Source organism: Leucoraja erinacea, chromosome 23 (assembly GCF_028641065.1).
Source record: "Leucoraja erinacea ecotype New England chromosome 23, Leri_hhj_1, whole genome shotgun sequence".
In the NCBI taxonomy this organism is placed as follows: Eukaryota; Metazoa; Chordata; class Chondrichthyes; order Rajiformes; family Rajidae; genus Leucoraja; species Leucoraja erinaceus.
Genome location: NC_073399.1, coordinates 11,577,578 through 11,589,722, shown reverse-complemented (window position 1 = coordinate 11,589,722; position 12,145 = coordinate 11,577,578). Strand labels below are relative to the sequence as shown.

The 12,145-nt window shown below is 39.9% G+C and overlaps 1 protein-coding gene across 1 annotated transcript in view; it reads left to right on the top strand.

Moving 5' to 3' along the window:
- The window catches only part of LOC129708244 (dynein axonemal heavy chain 17-like), a 184,232-nt gene that overhangs the window by 112,061 nt on the left and 60,026 nt on the right, over positions 1 to 12,145 (top strand). The window contains exons 40-44 of the mRNA XM_055653887.1: positions 4,698 to 4,846; positions 6,010 to 6,292; positions 7,347 to 7,520; positions 9,716 to 9,923; positions 10,786 to 10,951. Coding sequence (XP_055509862.1) covers positions 4,698 to 4,846; positions 6,010 to 6,292; positions 7,347 to 7,520; positions 9,716 to 9,923; positions 10,786 to 10,951 — 980 coding nt within the window. The remainder of the gene's footprint in view (positions 1 to 4,697; positions 4,847 to 6,009; positions 6,293 to 7,346; positions 7,521 to 9,715; positions 9,924 to 10,785; positions 10,952 to 12,145) is intronic.

Below are 12,145 nucleotides of genomic sequence, written 5' to 3'. Positions count from 1 at the left end.
ATGTGGACAAATGAACTGTAAAGTTCAGCATAATGGTCAGTCAGTAACACTGCCCATCATAGTGGCCAGCTACAGAAATAAACCAACCCTCCTTGGAAAGGTTTGGCTGAGTAGGATAGAGTCAGACTGGAAGAATATTTTCAGCTGCGATTTGTCCAAATCACGTCTCGAAAACATCATAACCAAACATACAAACACTTTTGCCGACATTTCATGGGAATAACAGGGTACTCTGCACAAATTCAACAACTTCACAAATAACGGGGGTTCCGCTCCCCTGCCATAGATGAGGCTCGCACCAGGGTCTCTTCCATACCCCGTAACATTGCTCTCTTGCCCCATCCCCCCACTCGCAACTAGGGCAGAGTCCCCCTAAACCTCACCTTTCACCCCACTAGCCATCACATACAACAAGTAGTCCTCCGTCAGCTTCGCCACCTCCAACGTGACCCCACCACTCGCCACATCTTTCCATCTCCCCCCGTCTGCCTTCCACAAAGACCGCTCCCTCCGTAACTCCCTTGTCAATTCTTCCCTTCCCTCCCATACCAACTCCTCCCCGGGCACTTTCCCTTGCAACCGTTTTACCTCCCCCCTCGACTCCATTCAAAGACCCAAGCAGTCGTTCCAGGTGCAACAGAGGTTCACCTGCATCTCCTCCAACCTCATCTATTGCATCCGCTGCTCTAGATGTCAGCTGATCTACATCGGTGAGACCATCGAGCTCAGCACTTCAACTCCTCCCACCCCCCCATTCCGAATCCGACCTTTCTGTCCTGGGCCTCCTCCATGGCCAGAGTAAGCACCACCGGAAATTGGAGGAACAGCACCTCATATTCCGCTTGGGGAGTCTGCATCCTGGTGGCATGAACATTGAATTCTCCTTGCTAGACCTTGCTGTCTCCTTCCCCTTCCTATCTCTCACTCAGCCCTCGGGCTCCTCCTCCTCCTTTTAACTTTCTTCACCCCGCCCCAAACCGCACCCCCACACCCCATCAGTCTGAAGAAGGATTTCGGCCCGAAACGTTGCCTATTTCCTTCGCTTCATAGATGCTGCTGCACCCGCTGAGTTTCTCCAGCTTTTTTGTGTACCTTCGGCTTAAGCAAGATGTGAGACCTGTGTATTGTCAACCAAGACCTGCACCATATGCACAAAAGCAACAAGTGGAGGAAGAACTCGACAGGTTAGAGCGGAATGGAGTACTCGTGAAGACAGATCAGAGTAACTGGGCAACGGCAATTGTGGCCGTAACCAAGGCCGACAAAACTGTTCAACTATGTGGTGACTGCAAAGTCACAATCAACCAAGCCATTGATGACGAACAATATCCGTTACCAACCTCGCAAGGTCATTACGCAGAACTTAACGGAGCAAGAGTCTTCACTAAACTGGATTTGTCTCACGCTTACGCCCAACTCAATGTCGACAAGGAAAGTCAGCAGTACTTGACTATCAACACATATAAAAGGGCTTGTATTCACATACAAAGCTGCCCTATGGTGTGAAATCCTCCCCGAAAGTGTTCCCGTCGGTCACGGACAAAATGTTACGAGGCTTTCCACACTATGTGTGCAACCAGGATGACCTACTGATATTCACAGAGGGCGTGGTAGAACATCTGGAAATCCTTGAGCAAGTTCACACATGACTGAACTGCCACAATGTCAAACTGCGACAAAGTAAATGTGCATTTGCGCAGTCAGAGGTGGTCTACCTTGGACTCAAAGTAGATGCCAACGGACTTCGCCCTATGAAGGCGAAAGTGGAAGCAATAGTGAATGCTCCAAAACCCAACAATGTGTCAGAGCTACGATCATTCCTCGGGATGGTGCAGTTCTATGCAGGAGTCCTTCCAGATTTAGCAACTGTGCTAAAGCCTCTACATTACCTGCTACAAAAAGATGTGAAATGGACGTGGGGAAAGGAACAGCAACGTGCATACGACATTTGCAAGGAAAACTTGGCAATTTACAAACTCCTTGTTCACTACGATACGACACGTGAGATAAAACTTGCTTGTGATGCTTCAAGTTACGGTGTAGGTGCAATGATCTCCCACGTAATGAATGACGGACAGGAAAAGCATATTGCTTTTGCATCCCGCACCCTATCACCGAGTGAGCGTAATTATGCACAGATAGAAAAGGAAGCACTCAGCATCGTGTTCGGAATCAAGAAATTCCATCAGTTTCTCCTCGGCAGACCATTCACCCTACTGACTGATCACAAGCCATTACTAGTGATACTTGGTCCCAAAATACCTTCCATGGCGGCATTAAGGATGCAGCGCTGGGCAATTTCGCTGTCCCTGTACGACTACACGGTTGAGTACAAAAGCTCCGTGCAATGCAGTTGCAGATGCGTTGTCCCGGTTGCCCCATGAGAACTCTGACATGGGAAGTGAGAACTCAATCTACACACTGCAACTTGTAGATGAAGACTTTCCAGTGACTGCAACAGAAATTGCAGCAGAAACAGAGAAAGATACTGTGCTGAAGTGGGTCTATGAACAGACATTGAATGGTTGGACTGAAATCAATAGTGGATTAAACTCAGTTCTGAACTCAGAGCTGAAGCCTTCCCATAATCAACGCCATGAATTATCATGTGAGCAGGGATGCATTAAATCGGGTTACAGAGTGGTTGTACCAGTGTCTTTGGGAAACAAAATTATGAATGAACTTCATGCTGAACATCCTGGCATAGTAAGCATGAAGTCAATTGCCAGACGTTTTGTGTATTGGCCTGGTATTGACAGTTACATCGAGTCACTGGAGAGCAAATGTAGCGTCTGCCAAAATTGCCGGAGTAAACCACCAAAAACACCATGGCAACCCTGGTCAAGGCCAAGTTGACCTTTTCAAAGAATTCATGTAGATTTTTGTGAAAAGGGTAATGATCACTTTCTGGTACAAGTAGACAGTCATTCCAAATGGATAGAGGTTAAGCATATGGAGTCAAGCACTACTACTGAGTGTACCATAGATGAGTTGAGATCAATTTTTGCATGCCATAGTTTACGGGAAGAACTTATTTCTGATAACGGGCCTCATTTTCGTTCAGAACAGTTCAAAGAGTTCATGCAGCGGAATGGTGTAAAACAAACATTTGTCCCCCCATACCATCCAGCCTCCAACCGGGCAGTGGAAAGGTCTGTTAGAGTTGTCAAAGATGCTCTCAATAAACAGGTTCTGCAGGATAATTCAAAGCTCAGCATGAAACATCGTTTGGCTAGTTTCTTGCTGAAGTACAGAACCACACAACACACAACAACAGGTTACTCACCTGCAGAACTGTTGATGAAGAGAAGGCTAAGAATACGCCTGTCTAGTTCAACCAAATTTGGCCTTGAGAGTTGAGCAAAAATAGTTAAGCCAAAAACGTTATTTTGACTCCTACAAAAAGGAGAGGTACTTCAAGCCAGATAAGCAGGTTTGTGTTCTCAGTCCTCCCAACAAGTCCAGTCGAGACAAATGGGATGTTGGGAAAATAGTGGTGTGTGGAACAAAAAGATACTTAGTTGAAGTTGGAGATAGGATCAAAAGCGTTCATGTTGATCAAATGATTCCAGCCAAAGATGAACCAAAAAAAGCATGAAGTCCTAATCCCTGAGTTTTACCTGAGTTGGAATAGACCATCGTGATTGAAAACCAAAGTTCAGTTAGTACAGAAAAAGAAACAGATTCCTCTGGTCAAAGTGAGGGTACTAAAACACTAAAACAGAGCCAAACAAGCCTACAGTTGAGTCAATACCTAAACCTGTTACACCTGTTATCGTTAGACGATCAGGCAGAATTCGTAAACCAGTAGTCAGATTAGGTTTGTAAATTAAGTAACACTCTGTATAAGTAAAACAAAAATGTGTAGATGCAGGAAAAATGTTCCCAATGTTGGGCGAGTCCAGAATCAGGGGCCACAGTCAGGGGCCACAGTCACAGAGGGCAGTGGAGGCCAAGTCACTGGATGGATTTAAGAGAGAGTTAGATAGAGCTCTAGGGGCTAGTGGAGTCAAGGGATATGGGGAGAAGGCAGGCACAGGTTATTGATAGGGGACGATCAGCCATGATCACAATGAATGGCGGTGCTGGCTCGAAGGGCCGAATGGCCTACCCCTGCACCTATTTTCTATGTTTCTATATGTAAAATAAATATATTATGTTTATCATTTAGAATTTCATAAATACTGGTTTAAATCACAACAACACAATTGTAACTGAGTACTTAGATTTAATACTTAATAAAAGGAGAGCAGTGTAATATATTCATACATATTCATGTGTATGTTAATGAGTTGGTGTTCAATATAAGCAGGGACTGTTGGGTAATAAATCTCTCTCTCGTGATCCAGGCAACCTGCATGTAAGTTGTTATTCATTCTGCCGTCCGAATATAACTTACTAACTCTCTGATCTTCATATTCTATTTGCTTGCCTTGACTTTTCACTTAGAAGGATTTCTTCCTTCCCCATTACTTCAGAGAAAAATTGAGTAACCTTTGTTATGAGTGGCAGTTACATAAAAGTTACCATTTAGATGTAAACTAAAAGCAACAGTTTAGTCTTTCAATTTTGGAATTAATTTTTTTGTACATTGAGTTACTTTTGTTGCAAACAAGCTATTACATTATTAATAGGTATTCGTTTTCTCTGTTTCTCAGGGAAATTAAAATAGTTTCTTTTTTTTGTAATATGTGAAGGTATTAACTCTTGCTAGCAATGAACGAATTCCCCTGAACCCCACAATGCGGTTGCTGTTTGAAATAAGTCACCTTAGAACAGCTACACCAGCTACTGTGTCTCGAGCAGGAATACTCTACATCAACCCTGCAGATCTAGGATGGAGCCCGTAAGATATTTCTTTATTTTTCTAACCTGAATTACTGTAAATAGTGAAACAAGGACAATAATAATTTAATTAATAAATAATTTAATTTTCATTGAAAATTAGGCCAATTTGTTCCCACGCAGGGTTAAATGCACAGCAGTGTGGGGCAAGCACAATATGTGCCTGTCACAGGTAAAGCTTGGTAATGCCTAGTGAAACATACTGTTGGTGCGGTCTGCTCAACTTGTTGCCTACACAACAGTGCGAATGGTAGAACATCATCTATCTAAGAGGGGTCAAGGAAAGAGCATTCACATCGGGGCCCTGTTTCCACCATTCTTTCCACCACCACGTACAAGAAGCACAAGAAGCGCAAGACGCCATTGTATGCAGATGCCGAGAAGTGTGTTCAGCTCTGGCTGAACAATTTCTAACCTTATGATATGGACTCGATAAGAAGATGATCTATCTAAGAGATAATTAAAAAACGGTCAAGCCATGAGTAGAGAATTGCATTCTGATTGCAGCTACCACAAATGTACTTTTTAAATGAGCAATATAGCTGCTGCAAGAGCACCAATATTCTTGCATCACTATGCATTGCTGGTTCCAATGTACGACAAAAACTGTTATCTTCCTCCCACCAGTAGACATAGACATAGACATAGAAATTAGGTGCAGGAGTAGGCCATTCGGCCCTTCGAGCCTGCACCGCCATTCAATATGATCATGGCTGATCATCCAACTCAGTATCCCGTACCTGCCTTCTCTCCATACCCTCTGATCCCCTTGGCCACAAGGGCCACATCTAACTCCCTCTTAAATATAGCCAATGAACTGGCCTCAACTACCCTCTGTGGCAGAGAGTTCCAGAGATTCACCACTCTCTGTGTGAAAGAAGTTCTCCTCATCTCCTCAGTAGGCAGTAATGTTGAGAAGCCTAAAATGAGATAAGGACTTGTAAATATTGCAACTTCCAATGTTGACAGGATGATCCTCGTAAATTATTTGCTCATGTTATTAAGGCCACAAGAGGGCTGGCTAGTTTATCCAAAGCAGGCGTGTGACTTAGCTCTAGGCCCATATACACTAATGTTCATAGACCTTGTCTATGTAAGATCAAACTCAATATTTTAACTTGATTCAGAAATATTTAACTTTTTTTTTTTTCTTTTGCTTTCCAGTGTGGTAGCTAGCTGGATTGAAGGTCGTGAGGTACAGTCAGAGAAGGCGAATCTTCTGATATTGTTTGATAAATATTTTCCTACCTGTCTTGAAAAGTTGAGAACAGGATTTAAAAAGATTACCCCGCTGCCAGAGATCACTATGGTGCAGACAGTTCTTCATTTGATGGAATGCCTTATGACCCCAGCCAATGCACCTGCTGATTCTCCCAAGGAACTCTATGAGCTATATTTTGTGTTTGCTTGTGTTTGGGGTTTTGGAGGCACTATGTTTCAAGATCAGGTAAGACTTGGGTGTATTTTACTTTGGCTATAATTAAAGGTTGTGCATTAATTGTTGCCCAGACTGATTCTCATATTCCATTTTGTTAAAATCAGTGTTTTTTTTGTAATGGCTTATGCTGGCATTAAAAATAGATTTTCAATTTTTTAACACATGGATTTTATAATCTTATAATTTTAGGTATTGCCTGTAGTTTATCAAATCAGAGATTGATTGGTCACAAAATCAATCAGAATTGGGGTGGAGGGTAAATTGATGGCCAAAATAATGCTGATGAATGTAGCTTATTTTTAATTGATATGTACACCAGCACCGTTTTGTCTACAAAAAAAGCACTGGTTAAAATCTTGCAGTTATTTTACTCCAAGGGTGGAACTTCAATCATGGTAGCTGTGGAACCCATTGACCCATTACCTATGCCCTATGGTCATAACACCTCTTAGAACGTAAAGTGTTTCAAATTACCCTTTCGTGCCCTTACATTATTGTGTACCCCAAGTTTCCCTTGATCTTTCTAGATAGAATTAGCCTATCAACACTCTCCTCATAGCTGAAGTATTTCATCCCAAGTAACATCCTGTTGAATTTTCTTTACACTTTCTACAGTGCAATGACACCCTTCCTAGAATGTTGCAAACAGAACTACATTCAATACTTTGAAATTGCATTATGGCTTAACCAATGTTTTATATATTTATACCAAAACCTCTTATCACAAGGTCAGTTTCAGATTCAACTTTCAAATTACTGAAGATGTAATGGGTTATGACATTTATGGCCGCAGATTGCTATGTGGAGCCTTGTGAAATACCTCTTTGAAGTTCATGTAGATTACATTGATCACACAAACCTGAGCAACATACTTGGTGATGTCCTCGAAAAAATTATGTATTGCTATTTCCAATAATTACTTATGTGATTTAAAATTAAAAGATAATATATTTTCCTTTCTGGTCAATAAAATTTTTAAAAGAAGAATGTATCTTGTAAACAGTGTGTTTTTTGAAAGATATTAAATTATGTATTATTATTAATTACACACTATTTATTTCAGCTTGTGGATTATCGTGCTGAATTCAGCAAATGGTGGGTGAATGAATTTAAAGCTGTCAAGTTCCCATCCCAAGGGACTGTCTTTGACTATTACATTGACTCAGAAACAAAGAGGTTTATATCTTGGTCAGAAAAAGTGCCTCCATTTGAATTGGATTCTGATTCCCCACTTCAGGTATTAAATTAAAATTACATATTTTTATTTAAAACTCTTAATGCTTTCCTTCATATTTTGCTTTAGCTTTTAATGGAAATACCATCTCTGACGCAGTACAATCATACAGAGAGGTAATTATGATAGCTGATAAATGTCAATTTAAGATAGCAATATGTTTTTTATTAAATATTGTAACTGTGGCCTTTTGAATTCTATCTTGTTTTGTTGGCAAATCAAATAATATGTTAGCCCCATAATATTGCTCTGCTCTCTCGTTGCCATTTTCCGGCACTGTTTTCCATTACCCTCGATTCCCGTAATGCTCAAAGATCATCTGTATTTTGAATGAATGTAACTGACCCTCCTTTCCAAAGTAGGGCATTTCAAAGGCTTACCACCCTTTCAGTGAAGAGGTTTCCCCTCTCAGATCCAAATGGCCTTATTCTAAAACTGTCCACTGGATCCTACACTCCCACTCAGGGATCTTCCTGCATCTAGCTTGTCAGATCTTTAAGAATTTACATTTTCTAACATTCATCTAAATTCCAGAGAATATAGTACATTCTTTTATCACATAGCAAACCTGCTCTAGCTGAAACTAGACCTATGACAAATACTGCATCATTTAGGTTTTAATCAGTTGCTGCACCTATATTTTGACCTTCAGAAACCTTTACAAGTACACGTAGGCCTGTTTGAACTTTACCACATCCCAATCTCTTAATAATTAACAAATACTCAATGTTTCTGATGTGCTCCAAAGCATTAATGCTTAAACTTTCCATATTGTATCTCATCTGCCTGCTATCACATTGTTATGCACATTGTTCTTGAAGCCCCCTTACATTTTCTTCTATCCTTAGAATTGCACCTGTTTTCCAATCATCTTCTTATAGCGTGCACAGCCTAAAGTTGTGGGACAACTTGTTCTTATTTGATTGTGCATGCCAGATTGATTGCATTTGTTGAAACAGTGGAGCACGTGAAGGTTGGAATCGCCCACCCCTGTTTTTAATCATCAGGAGGATTAGAAATTACATTTTGTCCTCTCAACCACATTGTGAAAGCTGGGGCTAATCCCTGTAGTATGCCACTGGCCATTGCCTGCAAACCTGGAAAAAAAACAATTTATCCCCAGGCTTTGCTTTCAGCCTCAATTCTCAGTTTTCTCAATCCCAGTTCTCAATCTCATAAATATAATACTCTCAATTCCACCTGTTCTAACCTTGCTAATTAACTTTCTGTATGGAACTTTAATGAATCTCTTTTGAAAATACTTGTAATGCGGAGCTCCACCCCAGTGTCACCTCCATCAACCAGAATTGTTGTTGCTGTTTCTATTGTTTCTGTTGTCACTCAATGCCTGCTCCATTTTAAGTTTGTGTTACTGCCTCACAATTCAACTGGTCATTTGACTGTCCTGTTATATTTTATGCACAATTGCATTTCTACCACTCAGTTGATCCTCTCCACATGCCCATGACAGCTCATGTGCATTTTTGCAAGCATATATGTATAATTGTTTTATCCTTGACTTTTTTACTACCTATTTAAAAAATATATACTCTTTGAAGAACTCAAATAAAAAATATTGGGCTTTGTAAATAAGGTAAAACTAGGAAAAGGAGGGCACCACTTATGTTTTTGCATGGGAACAAAGGTTTTTTACATGTTAAAATTTAAAGAAATTTAGTCACTGGAGGGAGTGTACAATAAGTGACAGACAGTAGAGCATAATAGCTGCCGTTTTCTAATGTACTCACATCTTTCTGTTCTGAATATAGATGCCATAATTACATAACTTTATGTGAATGAAGAAAGCTCTCAACCTGAAACGTCACCCATTCCTTCTCACCAGAGATACTGCCTGTTCCGCTGAGTTACTACAGCATTTTTGTGTCTAATGTGAATGAATGTTTGATTGCAAATGATAATAGAAGCCTGGAGATGCAAGAGACTGCAGACACTGTAATCTTGAGCAAAAAGCGAAGTGCTAGGGGAACTCAGCAGGTCAGACAGCATCTGTGGAAAAGTTCAGACCCGAAGTGTCATCTGTCCATTTCTCTCCACAGATGCTACCTGACCTGCTGACTTCCTCAAGCATTTTATTTTTAGCGAAATAGTAGAAGTTGTTTGTTATTTTCTAAAAAATCAGTTGCATCAAATGCACACTTTTAAAATGTATTTCCTATTTGTAACTTTGTGTGACATAGGCTGCCCTCGTACATACAACAGAGACAATTCGCCTTCGTTACTTCATTGATCTAATGATTGAAATGGGTCGGCCAGTAATGTTAGCAGGAAATGCCGGAACAGGAAAATCTGTACTCATGGGAGAAAAGCTGAATGCGCTTAATGTTGAGGAATTTGTGATTCAGGCTGTTCCTTTTAACTTCTACACAAATTCCGCAATGTTACAAGGTATTGAAACGATTATACGTTAAATCAATAGGTATTGATCTCCCAATGGAAAAACTATGATTGAGGAGAAAAATTAGACTGGAGCAAGTTAATATTTAGGTTAATGCTAGATGTTCTGTGATGTTGAAACTATTGAAGTTTGATTTGAAGTGAAAATGGTATTTGATATTTACAAGGTTTTTTTTTAAAGGAAAATCTGGAGCCAACATGAACTGAACCTGAATCTCTTGCCTTTTTGAAAAATTATTATTTGTACATCTTTTACTTCACTTTCCAGTCTACATTATGTGGCCACATCTTTCTTCTGCTATTTCAAAATAATTGTTTTCATAATAATCATTCATGATTAAAAGAAAAAAAAGGCTTTAAAAACATTTAATTGACTTGATAATCTAGTAGTCAATTGGTATTTCATAAATTCTTTAATAGTAAGCATATTAGGGCATTGGTTAAATGTAAGTAATTACATTTCAAATCATTTTTTTTTTCAGTCTGAGGAACAGAGGCATGAAATCTGCCTTAATATTTTCTGAAAATCGCACTCACTATGAAAGCAGGGTCACCTGGAGGGGAAGGTGGAAAAAAATCACAGGAAGTATGGCGTGGGATTATTCATAGTTGTCGTCGGAAAAATCTTGTTCATTATTAGCATTTTTTTTGTAACGATTGATCTGAGAAAAAAACTGATGGATCCTACAGATATTTAATTGGATAGAGTCTATTTCTAATAAGGCTCACATCATTAAACATCATCGTTTGAGCTATATATTTTTAAAAAATCGTTCTTAAAGAAACTTGAATTTCTTAGCGTTTTATATCATTTGATAAATAAACTGAACAGTTCAGTTTGACTTTCTTTTAGCTGTACTTGAGAAGCAATTGGAAAAGAAAACGGGTAGAAACTTTGGCCCTGCTGGAACAAAGAGATTAATCTACTTTATTGATGATATGAACATGCCTGAAGTGGATAAGTATGGAACTGTAGCACCTCACACATTAATCAGACAACACTTGGATCATGGACATTGGTAAGTACTGTAACTGCTGAGATGCTTTAAGCTCCAAATGTTAGTACAGGTCCACTACCAATTTGCTGGCACTGATTAATTCTTTAATTAACCTCATTTAATTTGGACAACGACGCTCCTTACAAGAGAGCACTTGAAATCCCCGAAGAGGTCCCCAAAAAAAGTGATGCCTAGGCCGAGTTAGACGGCTGATCTCGACCTCATTGGAACCCCCGCAACTGATCAGCGGGTTGAATTTATCCCATGCGGCCGGGACTCTGGTACTCCGGCCCAGCCAGAACCGGCGGATCTGTTCTCACAGCCATCTTGGCAAACCATTATCACAGCCTTCCCGACTGCCTAGGCAGACTATTCCAGTACCACTCGACTCCTCTCGGAGGCCCTTCGTGATGGTGTGGACCCCTCCTGCATTTTCAGCAGATTCGGCAAATCTTTGGTCGGTGGAGGTCAGCTGGAAAGTGGCGGCTCGGCCTCATGTGCATCCAACCCTTGATGGAATTTCCGAAGGCAACTGCAAAAAATGCAAGATTCACAGTATATTTAATTTACATTTAATGTTGGTTTTATTTAAGTGTCTCGCTTAGAGACCCGAGAGGGGTATAATTAGTGGGTCAGAGGTGTATTGTTGAATTATTATTACGTGACCTCCTTGGTCCGGAAAAATTGATAATCGTTGTTGTGCCTGTCTTGTTTAGATCACCGTTATTAAAAGTCTTGCATCTGAAGCTTTTTTATATCACAATAGTTTTAAGTTTTTGTTTTTTTAAACTAAAGAAGCTTTATTCTTACATCATAATATTTGAGTGATAATTCTTTTATGATATTTATAAATTTGGAGATCCCTTTTTCTACCTGAAAGGGATTTTAACTTGCTTTAGTTAATTTAGTTATGTGTACCGAGGTATGGTGAAAAGCTTTACATACCACTTGCAGTTTAAAAAGGAAAACCCAGTCTTTGTATGCTAAAAGCTGATGAGTTTCCTCAGAATAACTTTTGAATTTGGCAGCTAGCCTATGGATGCCAATGAATTTTGGTTATTAAAATTGACCAAGCCTGTGTCTGCTGGATTCCTATCCAGAAATTAGGTGTTCCTTTTTATCAATTAAACCTTCTTTAAAATAATTGTGAATATAGTCCAAATTATTAACAAACAATGTTAACAAACATAGAAATTTGCATATAATAATAAAATA